General features: G+C 58.1%; 4 protein-coding genes across 6 annotated transcripts in view; 1 reads left to right on the forward strand and 3 right to left on the reverse strand.

The window, feature by feature from the left end:
• Positions 1-4,183, forward strand: part of ZBTB46 (zinc finger and BTB domain containing 46) — a 49,704-nt gene extending 45,521 nt beyond the window's left edge. For both annotated transcript variants that reach the window (XM_061126814.1, XM_061126815.1), the window contains exon 5: positions 1,017-4,183. In XM_061126814.1, the coding sequence (XP_060982797.1) occupies positions 1,017-1,388 (372 nt within the window). In that variant the 3' untranslated portion in view covers positions 1,389-4,183. The remainder of the gene's footprint in view (positions 1-1,016) is intronic.
• Positions 4,184-4,379: 196 nt separating this feature from the next.
• On the reverse strand, positions 4,380-8,558 carry SLC2A4RG (SLC2A4 regulator). Its single transcript, XM_061125674.1, has 8 exons — positions 8,550-8,558; positions 7,693-8,070; positions 7,255-7,379; positions 6,223-6,332; positions 5,621-5,784; positions 5,449-5,549; positions 4,938-5,354; positions 4,380-4,849 (listed from the first exon to the last, which is right to left on the reverse strand). Exons 1-8 carry the CDS (start codon positions 8,556-8,558, stop codon positions 4,738-4,740), a joined length of 1,416 nt encoding a protein of 471 aa, XP_060981657.1. The 3' UTR covers positions 4,380-4,737.
• On the reverse strand, positions 8,513-10,964 carry LIME1 (Lck interacting transmembrane adaptor 1). Its single transcript, XM_061126823.1, has 6 exons — positions 10,925-10,964; positions 9,977-10,028; positions 9,739-9,796; positions 9,548-9,635; positions 9,114-9,463; positions 8,513-9,016 (listed from the first exon to the last, which is right to left on the reverse strand). The coding sequence occupies exons 3-6, from the start codon at positions 9,751-9,753 to the stop codon at positions 8,738-8,740; spliced, it is 732 nt and encodes a 243-aa protein (XP_060982806.1). The 5' UTR covers positions 9,754-9,796; positions 9,977-10,028; positions 10,925-10,964; the 3' UTR covers positions 8,513-8,737.
• A 554-nt stretch (positions 10,965-11,518) lies between these two features.
• ZGPAT (zinc finger CCCH-type and G-patch domain containing) lies at positions 11,519-22,107 on the reverse strand. 2 transcript variants are annotated; one of them, XM_061126817.1, is made up of 7 exons: positions 21,979-22,107; positions 20,903-21,567; positions 13,593-13,726; positions 13,219-13,374; positions 12,556-12,675; positions 12,061-12,466; positions 11,519-11,932 (listed from the first exon to the last, which is right to left on the reverse strand). In XM_061126817.1, the coding sequence occupies exons 2-7, from the start codon at positions 21,487-21,489 to the stop codon at positions 11,794-11,796; spliced, it is 1,542 nt and encodes a 513-aa protein (XP_060982800.1). In that variant the 5' UTR covers positions 21,490-21,567; positions 21,979-22,107; the 3' UTR covers positions 11,519-11,793. The 2 variants fall into 2 exon arrangements, with proteins under 2 accessions (XP_060982800.1, XP_060982801.1); XM_061126818.1 differs by lacking the exon at positions 21,979-22,107 and adding an exon at positions 21,669-21,934.
• Positions 22,108-22,113: the final 6 nt, after the last annotated feature.

Below are 22,113 nucleotides of genomic sequence, written 5' to 3' on the forward strand. Positions count from 1 at the left end.
CTCCCATGACTCCCCAGGAGCTGCCCCCACTGCCCAACCCTGCTGTGACCAGACTGAAGTCTTAGCTCTCTGGTTGGGAGAGGGTTGCATAAGTCCTGGATTTAAAATGTGGCAAATGAAAAGAAGCAGGAAGAGCCCCTGGATCTAATGATCTGAGGCTCTGTTCTGAAATCAGATTCTGTGAGGAGGCCCAGTTCCTCCTGACGTCCATCTCAGGCTGTGTCTGGCCTCCCGCCTGCCCAGGCTGGCTGGCAGCAGTCCTCGGTCCTCATGGTTGAGGTTTAGTGTAAGGGCACAGTAGGGCAGATCTTCAAGGTGGTCTGCGGGACCTCTTAGCTGAGAAGTCCAGGGCACTCAGCCAGGCACATGGACGGGTCCCTCTGTAGGCCTGTCGGTCAGAGAATTCAGAAAGGCTTCACTGTTCCCCTCCGAGCCCCCAGCCCTGCCTGTCCTGTGGGTGGGCATTCAGCCTAGCTCTGGGCTGTCCTGATGGCTTCTCAGAAGTCAGGTGGTCGAGTCACCCCTGGCCACTGCTGTCCTGAGGCTCCCATCATCCATACCCCCATGCCCCAGCCACTGGGGGCCACCGGAGTCCCATCCATCCCCTTGTGGGGCAAAAGCTTGGGTGTGGCGGAGGTGACTGCTCTGCCATTTTTGCTGGGAGGTGTGGGGAGCAGCACAGCCTCCAGTGAGATCTGAGCCTGGGGCCAGTCCTGCTGGGGGACATGACCAGCCTGGTGCCCACCACACCTCTGAATGGAAACAAGTTTTGGTGGCACCTGCAATTCTGTATGTCCTGGCTTTGTGCCTTGACCCCTGGCCAGGGTTAGGGGTGTGAGCAGCCTAGTGGACTGAGTCTCCACCCCCCACCCAGACCTCACCCTCTGGGCCCTCCAGTCATCCCGTCTACCCCTGCACTGACTGCCAGCACCCTGCCCACTGACCTCTGTCCTCCCACACTGACTGTCATCCCCCGGCACTGACCGCCCCCCACACTGACAGCCGTGCCCCCACAGGTGCACAGCAAGGACAAGAAGTACGTGTGCAAGCTATGTAGCCGTGTGTTCATGTCAGCCGCCAGCGTGGGCATCAAGCACGGCTCACGGCGCCATGGCGTGTGTGCCGACTGCGCAGGTGGCAGCGGGGCCGGGTCCCTGGATGGTGGTGGCGCAGAGGGCTCCCCCGAGCTGTTCTCGGGAGACGGGCCATTCCTGGAGGACCCCGAGGACCCACGCGGTGAGGGCGAGGAGGAGCTGGGCGAGGATGAGGACGACGTGGGCCTAGCCCCCGAAGACGCGCTGCTGGGGGACAAGGAGGACGAGGACTCGCCGCGGGGGCCCCACAGCCCCAATGGGGGTGCGGACAAGGACTTCGCCTGGATCTCCTAGGCCAGGCGGGCAATGGGCTGCAGCCGCCCTCACCTGTGTGTGCCCCGGGCCCCTTCCCCTGCTACCCCCCACCCCTCGTGGACAGCAACCTGGGGCTCTGAGGCGGCCGCCGCCCCGGCTAGCGGGGCTGGGGACACACACAGGGTGGGGGCACAGAGTGGATTTGAGCCTTGAGAGAGCCCGCAGCATCTCCCCCAGCTGGGGTGTGTGGTGGGCCTCAGGGGAGCCCAGGAGGCTGGCGGCCAGGAAGGGGTCAGCCCTGGCCAGGGCCTCCTCTGTGGCCCTGAGACCCGGGTCCAGGGGCTGTTAGGAGAGTTCCACCAATCCTGGCCATCCAGGGCTGAGTTCCCCCGCCCCTTGTCAGCAGCAGAGGGACTGCTGGCGGCTTGAGGGCTGTGCCTGCGGTGGCAGCCTGTGGGATCCAGGTCGGGCGTCCACAAAGGCCTGCGGCCCTCCCACCTCTGGGCTTTGGTGCTCAACACACAGCAGCTGCCGACCTCGGCCAGGGCGCCCAGGTGCTATCTCCCCACGGAGGCAGCCGGGCGGGCGGGCCCAGGTGCTCCCACTGCAGGCACCTCCTCTTTCTCCGTGTGCACTTCTCTGAGGGCCGGGCCGGCCTGCCCCTCAGCCCCGCCGTCCTGCTGCGCCTAGGCCACTCCTGCTGACCCTCCCGGGCGGCTTGCCTTCCTTGCTGCTAACGCCGGAGGGTGTCCCTGACGCCCATGCTGCTCACGCCGCCCGCGGGGGCCACCCCACTCCCCAGGTGCTCTGGGCCCCAGTTCCATGAGTTGCTAAGGGAACTGAGGCCGGCACGTGAAATGGTTTTGTTCGGCATTATCTTCAGAGTTGTCTTTCCTTTGGCTCCTTCCCGAGCCTCGCCGTCTTGTAAACGAACTCATCCACCCTTCTCGAGGGGCTGGGGTCCCACCTCGTGCCGTGAGGACACTGCCCGCTGCCCGTCCCCATCTGGCTGCCGGTCCAGCGCCAGCCTGTCTTCCTTAAGGCTCGTGGCACATGCATTCCATCCCCTGCACCCACCTTTCTTGGGAACCCCTGTGGGGCCCCGAGTCAGGGCCCTGTGGTGCTGAGCTGGGACTGGAGGAGAGCTGGGCTGGGTTTTCTCTCTCCACTTAGCCTGCACCAAATGGCTTCCCTGTGTTCCTGCCGGGTTCCCTCTCCTCTTTCTAGACGGAGAAAGGCCAATTCCACCAACCCCTCCCAGGTGGCTGCTGTGGGGGCGGCGGGAGGCAGTCAGGGCTGGCTGCAGGCACCTGGATGGTGCTGTCCTTGAATCCCTGCCCAGGGGAGAAGTCACAGCTTCATGTTTTGTTTTGAACACCATCAGCCACGTTTTTCTCAGAAGAGGACTGTGCTCCCATCCTCAACTGTCGGCATTCTTGAGGGAAGGGCCGGACAGCGGGGGCAGGAGCCCAGGGTGAGGGGGCTCCAGGGCCCGCGCCCCCTTCTGCCTTTCATAGTGGGGCCTGCCTGAGCCACTCGGAGGGGCTCCCCATTGTGTACCTTGCCCCTACTTTCTAACCCCTTTTGTAAACAAGACTTACTTTCTTATCAGATGTATTTGGAAACCAGACCTTTGCTACCAAGCATCTCTGGGTTTTGTACAAGGCCACCTCTGCGCCACTCTCAGGGCCTGCCCACTCCCACTCTGGACCACCCTGGCTGACCCCTCTGGGGCCCTCGGTGCCACAGGGGCATTTTCTCCCTCAAAACGATACTTCACTGGGATACTCACCTCCCACCCCTGAGCCCCTGTGTTAATTCTTGTGTGAGCTGGATTTCAGAGATGGAGGCAAACATGAAGGGAAAGACATGTAATGAAGATTTTTTTTTTTTTTACCGTGGTCTTTTTTTTTCCCAAAGCAATGTTTAAACTAATAAATATTTTTTTATGAAGTGGAAAGCGTGTAGATCACATCTCACATTTTTGTACCTTCCCGTGTATGCGTCTGTGTTCGGCGTCTGCATCACCAACGTGGAAGGTGGGCCATCAGGCGGCTTGTTCTTTGGGGTAGGGGAGGGGCGGGGAACCAAGATTTTGTATCAAGCTCTGGATCCTGACGGGGTTGTATGTTTGGACTCTGGGTTTGGGGAACAGTCACAACACTGCCAGGACTGGATAGGGACCTCGATTGAAAGGACACAGCTACTGCTTCCAACTTTGCACATCTTCCTTTTTAGAAAAGAGAACTCTTGAGAAAATGCAAAAACTGGAACTTTTTGCAATATTATATGAAAGATAATCTTATTTTCGCTCATTCTGTGACATGTGCAACTCTTAAGAAAGCCATACTTTATGGTGTTTTTATTTTTAGATCCTATATTGTGTTTTGTACCCGGCCCTTTTTAGAACTCCTTGTAGTGAGGGCGCTGTGTGTGTGCTTTTCTTAAATATTTATTTTTTCAACATGCTTTCAACCTGTCAACAAAAACAAAACAGACAAAAAAAGGGCAGTGTTTGAAGATTGTTGATTTTTTTTTTCTGGGGATAATCTATATTATATCAACTTTATATTAACGACTATAAACCTGTGTTTGTATTGGAAATGTGTTTCACATTTGTGGGGGGTCTTTTGTAATCGGTCGGTGGAACAACAGGGCTATTGCCTGTTTCCCTGGAGCCATCGATGCCAACAGCACCTCCTCCCTAGTGGTCTTGAGATTTCTTATCTGCTGGGTGCGCTCTGGGACCCCTGTGGGTCTCATCTCTGTGACGGGATTAGTTAGATATTCTTGCAAAGCGATCACTTTCAATAAATCGGGAAATTGCTGCTTGAGCCATCGCCTTGTGTGTGTTACAGACAGCGTCCCCTCCTTCGGCCTTGCCCTGGGTAGAGGTGGCCAGAGGGCGCCTACCCCCCAGCCCTTTGTGGCCTGGCTACTGGCCTCCTCACTGCCCATCTGCTACCCCTGCCTGTGGCAGGGTCCCAATTCCATGTCCCTTCCCACCCAGGAGACAGACACAGCTTTTGGAAAAGTCCCGAATCTTTAATTTTACTCTTCGCCTGGTTCAGCCCAGACGTGAGACACCTGAGCAAACACGGCACAGACATGCGCCTGGGCCCTCAGTCAGGTGAAGTGCGGGCAGGGGGCGCCCCCCCCCCCCCCAACACCCCTCAAAGTGCATCGAGGACGCCCTGCGTGGCTCCGTCACACTCCTGACAAGTCCAGGGCCAAATGAGGGGCGGCCACCACGGGCCGAGGGGACAGCGGTGAGGTTTGGCTTTAGTGCAAAAGGCCAAAGGCTGGTTTCTTCAGAGGCACTTCTGAGTGGTGGGGACCTCCCCTCTTAAAAAGAAGACCCTGCAGCTCGGAGAAGCCCTGGGCAGGCTCAGTCCAGGAAACGCTGGCAGGCCTTCTTCCAGCGGCAGGCCGTGCACCACAGGTCCCGGTGGTCCATGCCGTACACTTTCCGGCACTTCTTGGCATCACCCCGGGGCTTCCTAGGGGAACACACAGATGCACAGGGTGCTACTGGGGCTGGGCCCCTCCCTGCCTGGCGCCCACCCTGGTCCCTCTACACACACGCACCTTGGGTTGGCACTGGGTTTGGCGAGCAGGGCTGGTGCACAGGCCCTGACAGGAGTGGGCTGTGGCTCCAGACGGATGGGTGCCAGGCAGCCCTGAGAGGAGGTACCGCTATGGCCTCGTGCTCCTTGGGAGCCGCCCGCGGCCTCACCCACCAGGTGGGCATGGTCACTGGGGCACACCTGGGAGGGGGATGTGGTGCTCAGCACCGAGGGTGGGGGCAGGGCAGGCAGGCGCAGAAGGCTGGGCAGGGCCAGGGGCTCCGGCGGCTCCAGGCGGGGAAAGGCGGGTGGCACCGAGGCTGTGGGGGACCCTGGGGTCAGGCCAGACAGCCCATCAGTCAGAGAGTCCAGGCCGCTGTCCAGCTCTGTGTAATAGAAGTCCTCCTCGCCATCACTCTGCTCCAGTTCAGCCTGCCGCCTGCAAGGTCGGGGGAGTAACCGGGGATGGAGGTGGGGTTGAAGCAGAAGCCTGCCTGGCACCCCGCCCCTCCCCCGTCCCAGCCCCGCCGCACCCCAGGTGCACCAGGCGGATGTGTCTCTGCATCCCCGACGCGGAGCTCAGCACCTTCCCGCAGCGCTTCCACAGGCACTGGAACAGCCCCTGCAGCGAGCTCTGGGCAACAGGGGGCGGTCAGGCTGGGCACCCCCAACATCCACCCCGCCCCAAGGACCACCCTAGCTCACCTTCCTCTTCCTCAGCGTGGACTCCCCGAACAGGAAGTGGGCTGCCTCAGGGGGCAGCGGTGGCGACGGTGTAGACGGAGAGGACTGGTCACTGGAAGGGTCCCAGCCCCCGCCGCAGCCCAGTGGCTGCACCGGGGCTTCCCTCCAGGGCTCCAGGCACGGTTCTGTGGACACACACAGGCTCCCAGGTCAGGACTTTGGGGCCCACGCTATGCTGCAGATGCTGCTGGCTACAAGTTCCTGAATGCACAGCCTCTGTCTGTTCACCTGTCCCTGGGTGAGCTTGGAGGACAAAGAACCTCCTGAGGTGGCAGTGGCAGGGAGAAGGTGGCCGCTACAGCCTGGGGACAAGGCTTTCCAGCACAGAGAAGGAAACAAAGAAGAATCGAGGTGGGGAGATGCCTGGCCTGTCGGGTGGAGACAGACAGGTCCCGGGGCCGCAGGGAGGGGCAATGGATGTCTTGATGTCCACTTCAGGACTCAGGAGATGCACTTGGAAGATGGTATTCCAGCTGCAGTCTGCCTGCCCCACCGGGCTTGACAGCTCGTAGGATCCTGAGCCCCGCCACCACCCCCAGCCCAAGCCAGGTCTCTCAGCTCACCTGTGCTGAAGGTCACACCTGGGGCCCCCAACAGGAGGGGGCTGGTGGACAGGCTTGTGAGGGCTGTGGCAGCCATGACTTCGTCCAGTCGGGCTTTTCCTGGGGGGCTTCTGGAGGAGATGGGGGTAGGGGGCAGGTGGGGCCCAAGAAGTACTCCAGGCCCGCCCCCTGGCCCGACACACGTGCAGGCCTGGGCACGTGTGTGCACCCGGCTCCCTCACTCCAGGAGCCGGCTGGGCAAGATGCCCAGCCCCACCCCCAGCTCGAGTTGCCAAGTCCCAAATCCCCAGGAACCACCAGGAACAGGCTCGGGCTGGGGTCTTCCTCCCAAGGCCTGACTTCTCTGCAGCCTGGCCTTTGTTCCACCGTGCCTTCTTCAGACCCTGGTGCTGGGCAGGGGGTCTGAGGCCACCGACCAGTGCCGCCAGGCCTGGCCAGGCCCAGCCCTCCCCCCAATCACACATTAACCAGGGTTGTGCAACAGCAGCTGTGGGCCTAGAGCCAGGCCTGGGAGGGCGGGAGCAGCCAGCAGTCAGCAGCAGCCAAGGGAGACTGGGCTGTAAGAACAAGCGGGTCCTGGGGCCCCAGGGGGCCAGGCCAGGCCAGGCCCTTGCCTCCACCACCAGCCCAGGGGGTCAGGCACCAGGGAGGGTTTCTCTGCAGATAGGGATGGGGAGATGGTCATTTGGGCCCAGGATTCCTGGACAGTCAATTTCACACTGGCCTCACTGCCTCTTCTGCACAGACAGGGACATGCACCCCTCCATGATCTGCGTTTTGAATCCCAGGGGTTTGGGGAGGGGGTGAACAAAGCATACTAATACATTGGTCATTTCTACTCAACTCCTCCAGGGCAGGGGAGCCAGGAGGCAGTGACAGAAACCCAGTTCAGGACGCTGACCTGCCCTCCATCGAGGCCTCCCTGCGGGACTGAGGTCGAGAAGGATCCAGCCTGCGCCCATCCACTACCCCTGCACACAGGCGCACGTGTGCACACGCCCCCATTGGCCTGGCAGTCGGGCCCTGTCTCACCTATGCGCTGGCACTGGGATGTGCGCTGACGGCGTTGGGGGCCCCGCCGCCCCCGCCCCTGGGGCTCCGAGGTCCGCGGCTCGCGGCTCCGGCTCTTGGGGCAGCGCGAACTCCACAGCAGGGCCCTGAGGACGCGGCCGGCTCAGCGCGGGGAGCGGCCGGGTCCCCACCCCCACCGCCACCGCCACCGCCACCGCCACCGCCACCCAGACCCACTGGTGCCCGCCCCCAAACCGGCTGCGGCCGGTGTGGCCCCGCCCCGGCCCCGCCCCCGGCCGTCGCGGCGGGAAGCACTCCGGGCGCCGGCCCAGCCCCGCCGGACCCACGGACACGCGCGGCGACGCGCCGCCCCCGCCCGCCCCGCCCGGGGGCCCAAAGTTCGTGCAGCCCGACGCCATCTTCGCAGCGGGAACTTTGTCGGCGCCCCACGCCCGGTACCTGCGGCGGCGCGGGTACCGACACGGGCGCGGTCGCGGGGTCCCGGCCGGCGGTGCGGAGTGGGGGACGCCCGCAGCCCGGGCCGGACGCCGGAGGGCGCTCGGCCTCCATAGCTGGCCGGCCGGACACCAAGGCTGCAGCGGCTAGGGCGGACGCTCGGGACGCGGCCCCGGGCCGGGCCGGGCCGGGCTGGCCGGGGCGCCGACCCCCGCCCTGGATCGGCCGCCGCCCGCGCCGCGCCGCCGGGAGGCTGCCGCCCGGCTCCGCCCCCTCCGCGCGGGCCGAGGTCCCGCCCCCGCCCCGCGCCCATTGGCCCGCTCCGCAGTCACGCCCCGTCCCAGGCAGGCTGCTCCCGCGCTGGCCGCCTCCCGCGCCGGTCTAGGAGGGGTCCCGGCTGGCACCGCCCGCCCGCCGGGCTCCCGCCCCCGCGTCCGTGCGCCCGGGTCCCAGGGCTGGCCGGCTTCCTCGAGGGGAGTCTCTGCTCGTCACTTGGGCGGTCCTCCCTGGAACAGGTTATTCTTTAACGTACGACTGACTGCCTATCTCCCCCGTCCCTTATGTAACTCCAGGGACTGTGGCGGAGCCTTCCCTGGCGATCAGGGTCCAGGTCCCACCCTGCGGCGGCCACCGTGCGGCCCAGCTCACCGCTCCGAGGAACCCTTCGGCCTGACGACCGCCCCCCAAGCTTGCCCCCCTCCCCACTAGGTCTTCAGAGCCCGACCAGAGGCAGTCCCAGCTGACCTGGCCCAAGTACCTGGCACGCCCAGCGGAACCAAACCCCACCCCCAAGGCTCCCAGGGTGAGGAAGAGCAGGCTGAGGTATAGGGATCTGGGGCTTTATTGAGACCCTGCCCTGCAGAGGACATGGCAGTCAGGATCCGGGGGACCCCACAGGCTGGCAGCGCTGCTGTCTGGAATTTGTGTTGTCAGTTGCGTGTAGGGGAGAGACTGTGGGGGAAACGAGGGTTCGCAGCCCACTCTGGAGGAAGGATCACCTGTAACTGGGTGTTCAGGGCAGGGAGGCAATAAAGACCCCTCCCCAGGCTTAGACTGGAAGCGAAGTGTCTCTGTGCCCTGAACACGTCCTTTCCTGATAGGAGCTGGAGCTGGGGGGCTCCAGAGTTGCTCCCATCTCCTGGATGCTCTCATACACATTTTCCAGGAGGCTCTTGTCCATACCCAGGCCCCCAAGAGGGAGGACCTCATAGGCCGGGTCACTCCCCAGAGCCAAAATTGCTCCCCCACCTTTGGGGTCTGGCTGGTCTGTGGCAGGTCCTGGGTCCCTCCTTTTAGGTTTGTTGACCCTGGAATACAGGATGTCCACCTGGAGAAAGGAAGCCAGCCCAGGGAGGGTCAGTGCCATCCACTCAGTGAAGGACCTGCCCAGTCCCACCCACCCTATCTCACATCCTTTGGGTTACCTGAGTGGCTGGGGTTGCCTCGACCTTCCCCTGCCCCAGGCCTTGGGGGCCCCGATCTGTTCCCCTGAGCTTCTGGACACAAGCATACTCAGCTACCACAGGTCTGGCCTCAGGCCCAGGCCTGGCATAGCTGCTGGTCAGCCGTGCCCCTGCCCACACCCCAGAGCTAACTGCCAGCCTAGCCCTGGGGATTGTTGCCAGCCCCACGTTGGAATAGGTGGCCTCCAGGCCAGTGGAGGGTGCAGCCAGGGGCAGCTCCTGGTGTGAGAAGGGTGCCGGGGGCCTGGTCATGCCTCTGGATGCCTCCAGGTACTGTGGACGTAGGAGATCCATGCTGGCAGGCCGTGGGGCTGTGGGTGGGGGGAGGGCAGAGGTTATTGGGGGATCTGGGGATGCCTGCCCACCTCTAGGACCCAGCCCTCCCACCAGCTCACCTCTGCTACAGGGCCGGCTGCGGTGCAGTTCATGCAGCCTGGTGTCGGACTTGCTGAGGGAGCAGTGGTGGGGTCGTCTTAGCAGTGACTGGGGGCAAGGAAGGCTGGTCGGCCTCCAGATGGCCCCACCCTGGCCCCAGGGAACCCTAGCCCCAGGAAAAGTCTGGCCCCAGGGACACTCTGGCACTCACCACTTCTGCTGGCATCGCACTGCCCTGCAACCTGGACAGCTGCCTCCGTGCCTGCTTCCTGGGTGCCAGAGGGTCATCAGCCCGGGGAGGCAGAGACACGGGTCAGAGATGTCAACCTCCGGTCCAAGGCCCGTCAGGAAGTATGTGTACAGAGCCATGCTGGGCCTGCCTGAGTCCCGCCCCCTCTGGCTGTAGAGCTGAGCCAGGCCCCACCCAGGCCAGACAGGGATGGACATACCTGTTGCAGGCTGTGCACAACACCCACAGCCAGAGCAGCAGCGTGAGGCACCCTAGGACCCAGAGAGCAGGAGGGACCGAGGACCCCTGTTGCCTCATTCTATGAAGATGTGGACGAGCCTGCAAGCTGAAGACTGGTGCTGGAGGCTGCGGGACTGGGAACCCACCTGACAGCCCCACTTCTGTGTCTCATGCTGCCAGGAGGTCCCCTCCCCGCCGTGCGCTGTGACTCAGCACACAGGAAACCCCAGTCTCGGTAGCCCCTCCCTCCTACGGAGGCCGAGGGGACACAGCCTTGGCGCCCACCTTCCCACCTCTGCCTGGGGGGTGTTGGTGTGAGGTGTGTTCTGACTGGCCCCCACAAGGACCTGAGTTGGCAAGGATGACCCAAGTGATGGCTGAGCATGGGGCCAGTGAGAAGGGGCAGGGCAGCTGGGACCTGACCAAGGACCTCCTGTGGTCAGAGGCAGAACCTGAGACCCAGGTCACACCCCAGGAAGGCAAGCCACAGGCCACAGACTCACCTACAGCCACGTCCTGCCCAGGAATGGCTCCTGTCCAGGTGGTGCCCCCTGGCCATCCACTAAAGACTGGCCCCCTCAGGGACTGGGAAGCTGGGGGGTCAAGCAGGCTGGAGGGGCTGCTCTGAACATGGACTCCCCCTCTCCCCCTGGCTTGCCACCCCTCCCCTCCCACTGCCCCTGCCATTGGATGTCCACTTCCTGGAATCTTGGCAGAGCTGCTCAGGGACAGGGGGGAAGCAGGTATCCAGTCGCACAGAGCTATGGGGTGGGGAGTCTCTGGAGGTGGGGGCCAGCCTGCCCAGGCCCAGCAAGTGGGCTTTCCTCACCAGAGGGCCCAGTCCTCCCAGACTCCAGCCCTCAGCTATCCTAGGAAGGCACTAAGGAGCTTGGGGCCCTGGCCAGGTTGGAGGCGAGTGGGCACTCACCGAGGCCACGACGTGGTGTGGCTCCTCCGCCGTCTGGAGGCCAGAGTGGCACTCACCGAGACCGGGCTGTAGTGCGGCTCCACTGTCTGTGGTGGCAGGCAGCTTGGGCACCTTGAGGCACAGTGCCTTTGTCGCCCGCAGCCCAGCTCCCCACTTCACTTCCTGTGCGCCTCACCTCATCTCCCCGCCATGGCAGCCACCCCCACCTGCTGTGGCCCAGATGGCACTTGGTGGGGCGAGTCGGCACTGCCTCCACCCATGATGTGGTGGGTGCGCGGGCGAGGAGACTTGCACGACACCCTCAGCCCGCTGGGTCCTCCTGCCCTGTTACCAGCGCTGCCCCGGGCACAGCACGGCCAAGGGCTCCTCCCACCACTGCAGCACCAGTTCCACCCATTTGTGGGTGTCAGGCACTGTGGGGGCGCATCCTAGGCTGTGACCCACATCTGGGAGAGCAGCAAGGAGGCCCATCCTCCTGGTCCTCTGAGCTTGGGCAGGGGCAGCAAGCTCACTCAGGACCCCTCCAGCCCAGCCCTGTGACCTGGCACAAAGACCCCTACTCCCCAAGGACCCCACAGCCAGTTGAGCCTCCGATGAAATCAGACAGTGCGACAAAGTCACTTTAATGTCTTTGCTCACGAGATGCCCTAGGACACTGGCAGGTGGACTCAGTGGGCAGGGAAGCATCAGGAAGGGGCCCCTGCAGCCCGTCTCTGCTCAGCAGTGTCCACATGCCTGAGGCCAGCAAGAAGGCCCTCTGTGGGGTGTAGCCACAGAGCAGGCTGGCCCTTCTGGTGGCATCCCCGCTGTCTGCCCGAGGGCAGCAGGAGCTGAGGCCCCTCAGTTCTGTCTGCGACACGTGCAGGGGTCTAGAACTCAGTCATCTTCTTGTGGGTGTCGGCCTTCCTCTGTTCCCGCTGCAGGCCCGCCTCCTGGGCCCGGAGCTGCCCCAGCTGCCGCTGGGCTCCTGCCAGCTTCTCCTGCAGCTGGGCCGTTGTCACACTGTGCCTGGGGAGGGACCCACATTCAGCACTGCTGTCCCCCTCCAGCCCCTCCTCAGACCTGGCCCACTGCCCCCGAACTCTCTCAGGGGAATCTGGGCAGGGGTGAGGCGCCTGGGGCAGGGCCACACGTACCGGCCAGCGTTGCGGGCAAGGGCCTCCTGGATGCCACGGATGGCTCGCTGGGTCTGCTCAATCTTCTCCTCAGTCTGGAGGAGCCGCAGGCTCAGGGCCCGTTTGGTACTCCTGCTGGCATGGTACACCTCCTTGCCGCTCCTCCCGGGGGGCGCTGCCCCCACCTCCGGGGCCCCTGGAGCCTCGCCTTTCAGCTTTTCATTCAGGAAGTCAAACACACTGCGAGGAGGTGGGCGGCCCCCGGCTCCACCCCCTCTGCCCCGGCACTTTGGGGGCTTGCTAACGCCAGCCTGGCCACCCCGGGTTCTCTTCTGCAGGATCTCTGCACACTGGTCCAGCGACTTCCCGCGCGGCAGCACCACAGCATGGACGGGCTCCACCCGGCCCTCTGCATGCCGGCCCAGACCTAGGGGAACACCAGGCTGGCATTGCCACTGGACCCCTGGGCCATGATGGGGAGTCCCTCCTGTCCCCATGCAGCACACGTGCACTCACCCTTGCCAAACTCGTAGCCCATCTTGGCGAGGAGCCTGGAGCCAATGCCCCGCGTGTGCACCTCCCAGCCGGCAAAAGCGGAGCTGCAGGTCCCGGGGTTGGCAGCACCAGGTTCCACCACTGCAGGCATCAGAGGGCAGTGGCTTAACCCAGAGAGATGCAGGGAATCCTGGGCTCCAGCCAAGGCTAACCCAAGAGCTCAGCTCTGCACAGCTCTGCATGGCCGCCCCCCCGCATCCCCAGCTCCCTGCCCAGGATGTGTGGCACAAGCAGAAGGCAGAGCCCGGCTGTCTCCATGACCTGGTCACAGGATGGCTCCCTTCCACGCTCTCTGTTTCTTTGTGGAGAACAGTCCTCCTTGCCATCAGTATGGACAATGTGGCTAACAGACCCCATGAGGGCACCCCCACCCCTGGGGGGAGGCCAGACACTGACAGTTGATCCTTCATCCAGCCAACAGGTCCCAGCACCTTGCAGGAAGCTGTCCCTGTGCGTCCCATTCCCTCCTGTGGCTCGCGTGGGACTATGGTTTCTGCGTTTGTGGGTCTCTGGATGTGACCCAGATCCATCACACACCCTCGTCTCCCCGGGAGTGCGTCCTTGTACTGACCACAGTGTGGGCCCTGCCAGCCGGGAGCCTCTTGGGGGTGGCAGCAGCCATACCTCGAGCATAGCTGGGGTCGTCTGCATCACTGCCGTCCGAGTCAGAGGACCCTGCAGGCTCTGTGCGCAGTGGGGGCAGGATGCTGTCCCCCTCCACCACGGCCTCTTTCAACAGCAGAGAGTCAAACTTGACCGTGTAGTAACCGCTGTCTACATCTGGAGGGGCACAGAGGCAGCAGGGCAGCACATGGAAGCAGCCGCTCTGGAAGGTGGGAGCAGGGTGGGGCCAAGACCAAGGGGGCCTTGCTCTTCTCATGTGTGGGGTGGGACCCCAACACCCACCCAGAGGAGTAGTCATGCAGGACTAACACATGTAACACATGGAGAGGGCTTCCTGGGAAGGGCCCATCAGGGAGGCCCCGGGGCAGCCTCACCAGTGATCTGTGCTGGGTACCACAGACCATCCTGCCGCTTGGCCAGACATGCAGAGCCGGCCTGCAGGGAGCTCAGGTCCGGGTCCTGGAAGGGGCGCAGCTCGTCCACTGAGACTACCTGCCCGTGCGAGAACCTGCAGAGAGGGCCGCATAGCTCAGGTACGGCCATCAGGGTCCCACAAGCCCAGAGACTCCAGTCTAGCTGCCTGGACACCACCCGGTGGGGAGATGGATGCAGAGGGACACACGTGTCCACACGGACATCCACAGACACGCACGTGACACACAATCATGTGCATCCGCACTGAACACAACGTATACAGACACATGCAACACCCACACACACGTACACAGGCCCACACATATACACTGAACACAACGTATACAGACACATGCAACACCCCCCCACACACGTACACAGGCCCACACATATACACTGAACACAACATGTACACAAACACATGCAACACACCCACACACACAGGCCCACACATATACACTGAACACAACGTATACAGACACATGCAACACACACACATACACGTACACAGGCCCACACATATACACTCAACATGTATACACACACATCACACCCACATACACGTACACACGCCTACACACAAATACACTGAACACATGTATACACATGAAACACACCCACACATGTATACACACCCAGATGTATACACTGAACATGTGTATAAATATGCACACACACCCATACCTATACATGCATGCAAACATATGCATGCACTCATGCACACATGTATGTACACACATGCATGGACACAAAGGGGCACATACATTCACACATGCACCATACACAGGCACACACAAGCACACAAACACGTGTATGCACATGTGTGTACACATGCACATGTATGGACACACATACTGTGCTTGTGCTCTCACTTTCAGATGGACCTGGGTGCCCTAAGGACTAAATGCTTCTGGTTACTCTCCAGCCTCCTGGGCTGGAGTCACGCACACACAGGCACACGTGGCTGGGAGACACACTTGTGACGACAGTTCCCCAGCACCTCTCCACTGGACACAACAGGTCATCAAGACAGGGGGTCTGCTTGCTTCACTTGCAGGACTGAGTCCTCCCCAACCAACTAGGAGGACCTGGTTGTAATGGTGCTGCCTTGTCTTCTAGGTGTCACTGAAATAGTGAAACCAAAACGAAAACCAGGAGAGAGGAGGTGGGACAGGAAGTATGGGAACAGAGGGCTGCAACTTTGAACTTGGCCAAATAAAGACATGAAGGCACCAGACACACATCTCCTGCAGTGCCCCCATTTCAGGGAGGAAGCGTTCTAACCCACAAGAGCAAGCAAAGACAGGCCCTGGCTCCGACACACAGCCAGTCTCGCGTGGAGAGACTGTGGGGAGAAAGGAGGGGAGAGAAGGCATTTCAGTCATCTTCCTGGGTGGGGTTCTGAGCAGTTCCTTCTCACCCCTGCCCGTCCTCAGGCACCCAGGGTACTGCCAGTGACCAGTGGCACCAGCAGATGCAAGACCAGTCCACATGTCTTTTGGCGGGCACGGTGGTTGAAGAGTCCTGTTCAACCAAGGAATGAGACCCAGACCCAGGGGGAATTTGGCCAAACTCCTCCTTGACACACCCAGACACCGCCAATAAACCTCCCTGTAAGAATCTTCAGTACTAAAAAAAAAAAAAAAAAAAAAAGAATCTTCAGTACTCTTAGAAGCTCTAAATTTTGGTGTCCTCCTTAAGCCAGCAAATGCTTCTATGAAATGACCCTAAAAAAGTATGGTGGACATATGCAAAGATTGAGCTAGAAGGGTATGAACCAAACATGGAAGACTCAGAAATAACCGAAGTTCCCAACCATGGGAGTAGTTAACGGCATGTGCATGAAATCAGCGTCAACTAAGAGCACAGGCAGACTGACCAATGGAATGAAGGGCACCCAGGAAAAGCCTCTCACATGATAAAATCCACGTAGGACAGAGGTGTTACTAAAGAGGCAGGAAAAGACAGACTACAGATTTCATAAGGAAAAAATTTTAAATGTTTCCCAGACTCAAACCCCCCAGAAACACCCCCACTTAATCATCTACCTCACAACATTTATGAATAGTGCTTATGATTTATGAATAATTATAATTATTTGTGAATAATTATAATTATTTATGAATAACACCCTCTAGAATAATAAGTAAACACATAAATGAGAAAACAAGCATTTAGGATAAGTACACATCATAACTGTGGTTTATCCCAGGAGTGCAAGGGTGGTTCAACAGGTGAAAGCCATTCAATGAAACACAGCCCATCAACAGAACACCAGCATATCAACTGATATAGAAAAGACACCTAGAAAAAACCCAACGACTTCAACCTGATAAACAGCATCTACGGAAAACCCACAGTTCACATCACACTCAAGAAGGGGAGGAGGGGTACTTTCCCCTAAGATCAGGAACCAGACAGGAAGTGCTCCCGCCACTTGCCTTCAGTACAGTACTGGAAGTTTTAGGCGGGGCAGTTAAACAAGAAAAAGGAATAAAAGCCAGACGAATTGGAAGAGAATAGGCAAAAGTATCTCTGTTCGTCAATGACGTAATTGTACATATGTAGTGTGCTCAGTCGTATCTGATTCTTTGCGCCCCCAAGGACTGTAGCCTGCCATGCTCCTCTGTCTATGGCATTTCCCAGGAAAGAATACTGGAGTAGGTTACCATTTCCTTCTCAAGGGGATCTTCCCAATGCAGAGATTGAGCTCGCATCTCCTATGGCTCCTGCATTGGCAGGTAGATTCTATAGCACTGAGCCACCTGGGAAGCCCCAGGAAAGTGGATACCCACATGCAAATGAATAAAGTTGGATCCTCACATCATACCATTAGAGCATGTAATTTACAAGGGAAAAAAAAAAACTTTAACAATATTTTATGTCAAAATCGAGTAAGTTATATGAAATATTCAAGGAAAGCAACGTGAACCAAGAATCATATACATGTTCATCAAAACTGCTGAACTGTGTCTTCATGAAAGACACAACCAGAGCCTAACAGACATGCTAGGTCTCTACAGATGTTATTCCTGTGAGCCCTTCCTAAAGAACCTACCAGAAAATGAGTCTCAGACAACCAACACAACTAAGAAGACCCTGACAGACAGGTAGATGGGAGCAGGAGATGTTAAGTTCCTTCCAGAACTAAGGCTGAGTGTGAAGGGAGACAATGGGTTGCGACAGCCATGAGAGCCAACTGTGCAGGTCTAGTGCAGTCAGATGGCAGGGAGAATGGGAGGTACACGTCAAAACGCTTTGAACAGTTTTCAGTCGTCATAACTAAAGAATGAATGCTGTTCTGAGAGCGTCCTGTGTATGCAGAATGGGACAAAACAAGTTAATTATGGGACGTTGGTCCTTGAGGGCCAGAGTCCTGAGGGAGAGAAGGATATACAGATGCAATCCAGAAAAGATTAAGAAATCAGTACGAACTCATTAGGCACTTGTCCTTGAACATACAGATGCACTAACACAGACATTAGCGTGTGTCCACCTGCACTTCCTAGCTCTGTCTGCTGAAGAGACCTAGAATTGAGCCCCCTGCAGCGAAGTGCATCCCAAGGCCTCCACTGTGAATCTTGAAATAGTATCTGCCACTAAAAGAAACCAGGGCTTCTCAGAGACTTGGCTGCTTTCAGGTCTGTGGCAGGAAGAGCACAGGCAAGGGTGGGGAATCCTGATTTCTGGGACCGTGTCAGGAGGGCGAGGAGCCAACATGAAGAGGCTGCACCTGGCAAGGGTGAGACAGCTTGAGTTTCAATAAACATCAGTATTTCAGTGGATTGAAATTCATCAAATGCATCTAAGTCCATCAGTTCACAAGGATATTAAATATTTTTTAAAGTGAATTTATTACCTCAGGATGAAAGAGAACCAATTTGTTATCTTGGAAACTAAGCAAACAAGACAGAAACATCAGGCATTATCCTGCCTTTTCTATACAATCTGTCCCACTACCTAGCCAGCTTCTACAGGAGGAGAGGTGTCTCTGAAACAGCTCAGCTGGTAAATGAGCTGATGGAGCTGAAAGCTCCTTGTTGCAATCCACACCATACCAGCAGATCCAGGCACTGAGCATCATGTGCTGCGAGAAGCGGCAGAGAGCTGAGTCGTGCCCAGGTGGGGCCCCGAGAGTGAGCAGGTCCCAGGATCCAGCTTCCAGCCTTCAGTCACCGCAAGAATGTGCTGGGCTGCACCAGGGCGGTAGGTGATGGTCAGAGTCAGAGGGTCTGGCCCTTCAACAGTGAAACTGGGAGGTCAGGAAAGGCAGGGGTGGGGGTACATGGTCAGATTCAGACAGCAGCCTTGAGACGTGAGCAAGATTAAACTGCAACATTTACACCTCAGCCGTATCTGAGTGATATGCCACAAGGAACACAAGGAGGCGATTATCATAAAGGCTGGGGTGGTGGTTCTTTTTGGAAGAGGGAGAAAGCTTTGTTTGGCCTGAGGCACAGAGGACCCCAGGGTAACTGGCAGGTTTGTAGTTTTCAGCTGAGTACTCGAGTGTTACAGTGATCCCTCGCGCTGTCTTTACTTACTGGATTTGACCTTTTTCACAACAAGATAAAAATTTTAAGTCCACTGTGTCCTTATTGCATGTCAGGTACTGTTTTTTAATGCATATTAATGCATTCCACCCTCTCAACAACTGCGAAAGACAAGCTCCTCTCTGTTTTATGGATAAGGATACTGAAACACAGGGCAATAAAGTTAGAACAGACATATGAAGAAATGTTCAATCTTGCTAATAATTGAGGAAATACAAGTTAAATCAAGACCACCTCTTCACTCCCAGTGTGTACGAATCCGCAAGTCAGAGAACATGACCAAGAGTGACTAGGGTGACTACGACAGAGCAGATCAGGGACTTAGAAGCAGACAGCGCACAAGGAAAGAAAAGGCGCCATCCACACTGGGGACATTCTCAACAGAGACAAAAGATGTGTACTAGGATTTTCACAGTGTGTTCTTTTTAGTAAATAAAAATGGGAAGCACCAAAAGACAGAATAAAATATGGCATATTAATGAGGAAAAATAATAGCAGTTAAAATGTACAAAACAGTCCTATAAATATCAATGTGAACGTCTCTCCCAGACATGGTCATTGAGAATAGCAAGTTGCAAAACAAAGCAGGCTATACAACACAGTTTAATTAGAAAATAAAGCACAAGAATATTCTGTTCACAGACACACGTGCCTGTAAAGGATTCACACTCTTACGCTCATCATAGTTGTGACAAGCCTCCCGGGAGGGGAGGATAGAAAGGCGGGTCCCAGGGCGCTTCAACACTACTTTATCTTTACAATAAAATTTTAATTAAGTAAATTTTAAAGTAAAAATCCAAAGTAAACGCAACAAAACAACTGTGACACCTGGGTGGTGGTGGGGTTGGTGGGCTGCATGGGTCGGGCCTGAAGCTGACAGCAGGCAGCAGCATTTCAGAGCCGGGCTGCCCCTCGGGGGTCCAGCAACCACAGCAGCTGTAGGGCCGACCTGGCGGGCTTGCTGCCAGGTGAGTGAATACGCGTGAAACCCTTGGAACAGAGCTGCCCAGAGGAAGCAGCACATGGATACGTCAGTTCTCATCCCCACATGGGACGTGGCACAGGGATGGGGAGGAATCCTCCAGAGGGACCATGGCAGGAAGGATGGAGGGCTCCCTGCTCTGCTCCTTAACTGTCTGCTAGGGGACAAGGCATCACCCACCCTGTGGAAGCTCAAGGAGGCTTATGACTGATTCATGCACTGTCCTGTATGTACACTACATTTTTCACAAAACTCATGGGGAAAAAGGAAAAAAAGGGGAACTACACCAAATAAGACTCCGGGCCCAGCAAAAATCTATAAATAAGATAACCAAACAACTGAAGATATTGAATAGTTACCCTGGACCATCACTTCATGGGAAATAGATGGGGAAACAGTGTCAGACTTTATTTCTGGGGGCTCCAAAATCACTGCAGATGGTGACTGCAGCCATGAAATTAAAAGACGCTTACTCCTTGGGAGGAAAGTTATGACCAACCTAGACAGCATATTAAAAAGCAGAGACATTACTTTGCCAACAAAGGTCCATCTAGTCAATGCTATGGTTTTTCCAGTGGTCATGTATGGATGTGAGAGGTGGACTATGAAGAAAGCTGAGCGCTGAAAAATTGATGCTTTTGAACTGTGGTGTTGGAGAAGACTCTTGAGAGTCCCTTGGACTGCAAGGGACTGCAAGGAGATCCAACCAGTCCATCCTAAAAGAGATCAGTCCTGGGTGTTCACTGGAAGGACTGATGCTAAAGCTGAAACCCCAATACTTTGGCCACCTCATGGGAAGAGCTGACTCATTGGAAAAGACCCTGATGATGGGAGGGATTGGGGGCAGGAGAAGGGGACGACAGAGGATGAGATGGCTGGATGGCATCACCGACTCCATGGACATGAGTTTGAGTAAACTCCAGGAGTTGGTGATGGACAGGAAGGCCTGGCGTGCTGCGATTCACAGGGTCGCAAAGAGTCGGACACGACTGAGTGACTGAATTGAACTGAACTGACTAAAGAAAAAATAATCTACTAGAAATCTCAGGAAATATTCCTTGGAAGGGAAAAAGAAGCAAGATTAAACTTAATGTGTGTAGGGAAAACGCAACATCATCACAACATTCGTGATTAAATACGAACAAGGTCTTGCTGTTAAGTTGGTGAGGTGTGACAGTGACACAGAGGTAATTTTTAACCTAACATCCTTTTCTCTTAGGTAACTGGGCATCCTGAAGTACTTACAGGCAAAATGCCCGTTAAGTCCTACAACCTGCTTTAGAATACTCCAGGGGCAGGAATAAAGGATATAAGATTAGCAAAACACTGACCTACCACGACAGTGTGAGCAGTCTCTATGCTACTCTCCCTAGTTACCTGTGTGTTTGACAACTTGTCTAATAAAATATCTAAAATATAAGTACATTTTAGAAGTTTCACGTTGAAGCATAAGACAGGTCACTGGTGTGTGTGTTGGGGGGGGTGGCTCCATTCTTTTCAACACAAGCCCTTGTTACTTCTGACATACCTGGGGAAAAGCCAAGAAGACCCCTAAACAAGGATACTGCTAGAAGAACCCCCTGCCCCTATAAAGTTCTCTTCTCAGCGTTTTGCTCGGCCAAGAAAAACAATACTGCAAAGAATTGCAAAGGTTCTGTCCGCAAGTCCCCGCGCCCCCGCGCCGCCCCACCCCTCCCCCCACCATTGCCAGGGGCCTAGGGAACTCAGGCCTTACCTGCAGTTTTCCTGGAAGCGGCACTTCCCCTCCAGGAAGAACGGGCAGGGCTTCAGGGACTTGTGAGTGGGGTAGAGATAGAGTACGCGCACGCCCGGGGAGCCGTCGTCCGCCTCCTCGGTGCCCACGATCATGGCGTTGTGATACTCCAGGGTGCCCCAGGCACTGTAGTAGGGGGCGTTCACCTTTCTTCCACTCAGTGCTGCCCCGCCCTCCTCGTCCTCCCCCTCGTCCTCCTCCTGCCCAGGCTCCGTGGGTCCTGGCCCAGTCTCTCTCGAAGGAACAGTCTCCAGTTCTGCGCCGGGGGCTACTGGCACCTCCACCGTCTCCGCGATGGCATTCTGGAAAGCCAAAGGCTCAGCATCCTCCTGGGCTAGGTGCTCTCCATCCAGCGCCGCCAGCAGCTTGCTCTTCCTGACCGACACCAGGCTGGCCTCAGTGAGCTCGATCAGCTCCTTCAGGTCCCCCTGCAGCTGGCGCAGGTCGGCCAGCTCCGAGGGATCCAGGCCAGCGCCCAGGGCCAGCTCCACCTGCTGCAGCTGCGCGTCGTAGGTCCGGAGGGCGGTCTGCAGGCTCTCCTCGTCCATCCTGCCAGGAGGGGCCGATTTCCCGGGCCTGCGGGGCTGGGTCCGTGGGTCCTCAGAGGAGAGGCGTGGGAGCCAGAGCTGCGGAGAAGAGAAGCCAGATGAGTCTGGGGCCGACGGCCCCCGCAACGCCGGCACTGAGCGCTGGCCGACCGCAACCCTCGGTGGACAGCCTGAACAACCGTGAACAGCAGTCTCTTCGTTTGGACCTGGAAAGATTTCAAGCTCCGAGAGGAGGAGCCAAAGCTGGCCCTTGGCCGCTGGCCCCACGGCCTCGATTCCCTTCCCGAGAGCTGCCTTCAAGCTCTTCCGGGGTCTATGCGTCCAAGTCTAGGGTCCCCGGCCGGGCCCACCCCTGCGGCCTCGCGCCGCCCGTCTCCGCTCGGCCAGCAACCTCGGGCCAAGGCCCCGTCGCCCAGACCCCCTCGCCCCGGCCAGGCCTTCCTCCGCGCGGTCTCCCGGCCACCGCCACAGACGGCCAGGCGGCCTCACCGGCCAAAGCCGTCCGGCTGTCCGGTGTCCCGCTTCCGCCCTTGCAGCCCACAGGCGCTTCCGCCCGAGCGCCGCCGCCGGCGGAAGTATTTGGCGCGGGGGCTGCCGGGACGGCTCCGCCCCTCCCCGGCCGAC

This window comes from Dama dama, chromosome 23 (genome assembly GCF_033118175.1).
Source record: "Dama dama isolate Ldn47 chromosome 23, ASM3311817v1, whole genome shotgun sequence".
Classification (NCBI taxonomy): domain Eukaryota; kingdom Metazoa; phylum Chordata; class Mammalia; order Artiodactyla; family Cervidae; genus Dama; species Dama dama.

What these genes read in the sequence shown, in the direction of transcription:
- LIME1 (XM_061126823.1), bottom strand. An exon ending in CAGCCGGCCCTGTAGCAGAG is followed by an intron (nt 9,464 to 9,547) that starts GTGAGCTGGTGG and finishes CCCCACCCACAG; the next exon opens with CCCCACGGCCTGCCAGCATG. An exon ending in AGGCAACCCCAGCCACTCAG is followed by an intron (nt 9,017 to 9,113) that starts GTAACCCAAAGG and finishes TCCTTTCTCCAG; the next exon opens with GTGGACATCCTGTATTCCAG.
- ZGPAT (XM_061126817.1), bottom strand. Translation starts at nt 21,489, where the DNA reads ATGGACGAGGAGAGCCTGCAGACCGCCCTCCGGACCTACGACGCGCAG. An exon ending in CGCTTCCAGGAAAACTGCAG is followed by an intron (nt 13,727 to 20,902) that starts GTAAGGCCTGAG and finishes CCCTCTCTGCAG; the next exon opens with GTTCTCGCACGGGCAGGTAG. An exon ending in CGACCCCAGCTATGCTCGAG is followed by an intron (nt 12,676 to 13,218) that starts GTATGGCTGCTG and finishes TGATGCCTGCAG; the next exon opens with TGGTGGAACCTGGTGCTGCC.
- SLC2A4RG (XM_061125674.1), bottom strand. An exon ending in CCACGCTGAGGAAGAGGAAG is followed by an intron (nt 5,550 to 5,620) that starts GTGAGCTAGGGT and finishes CCTGTTGCCCAG; the next exon opens with AGCTCGCTGCAGGGGCTGTT. An exon ending in ATCCGCCTGGTGCACCTGGG is followed by an intron (nt 5,355 to 5,448) that starts GTGCGGCGGGGC and finishes CCGACCTTGCAG; the next exon opens with GCGGCAGGCTGAACTGGAGC.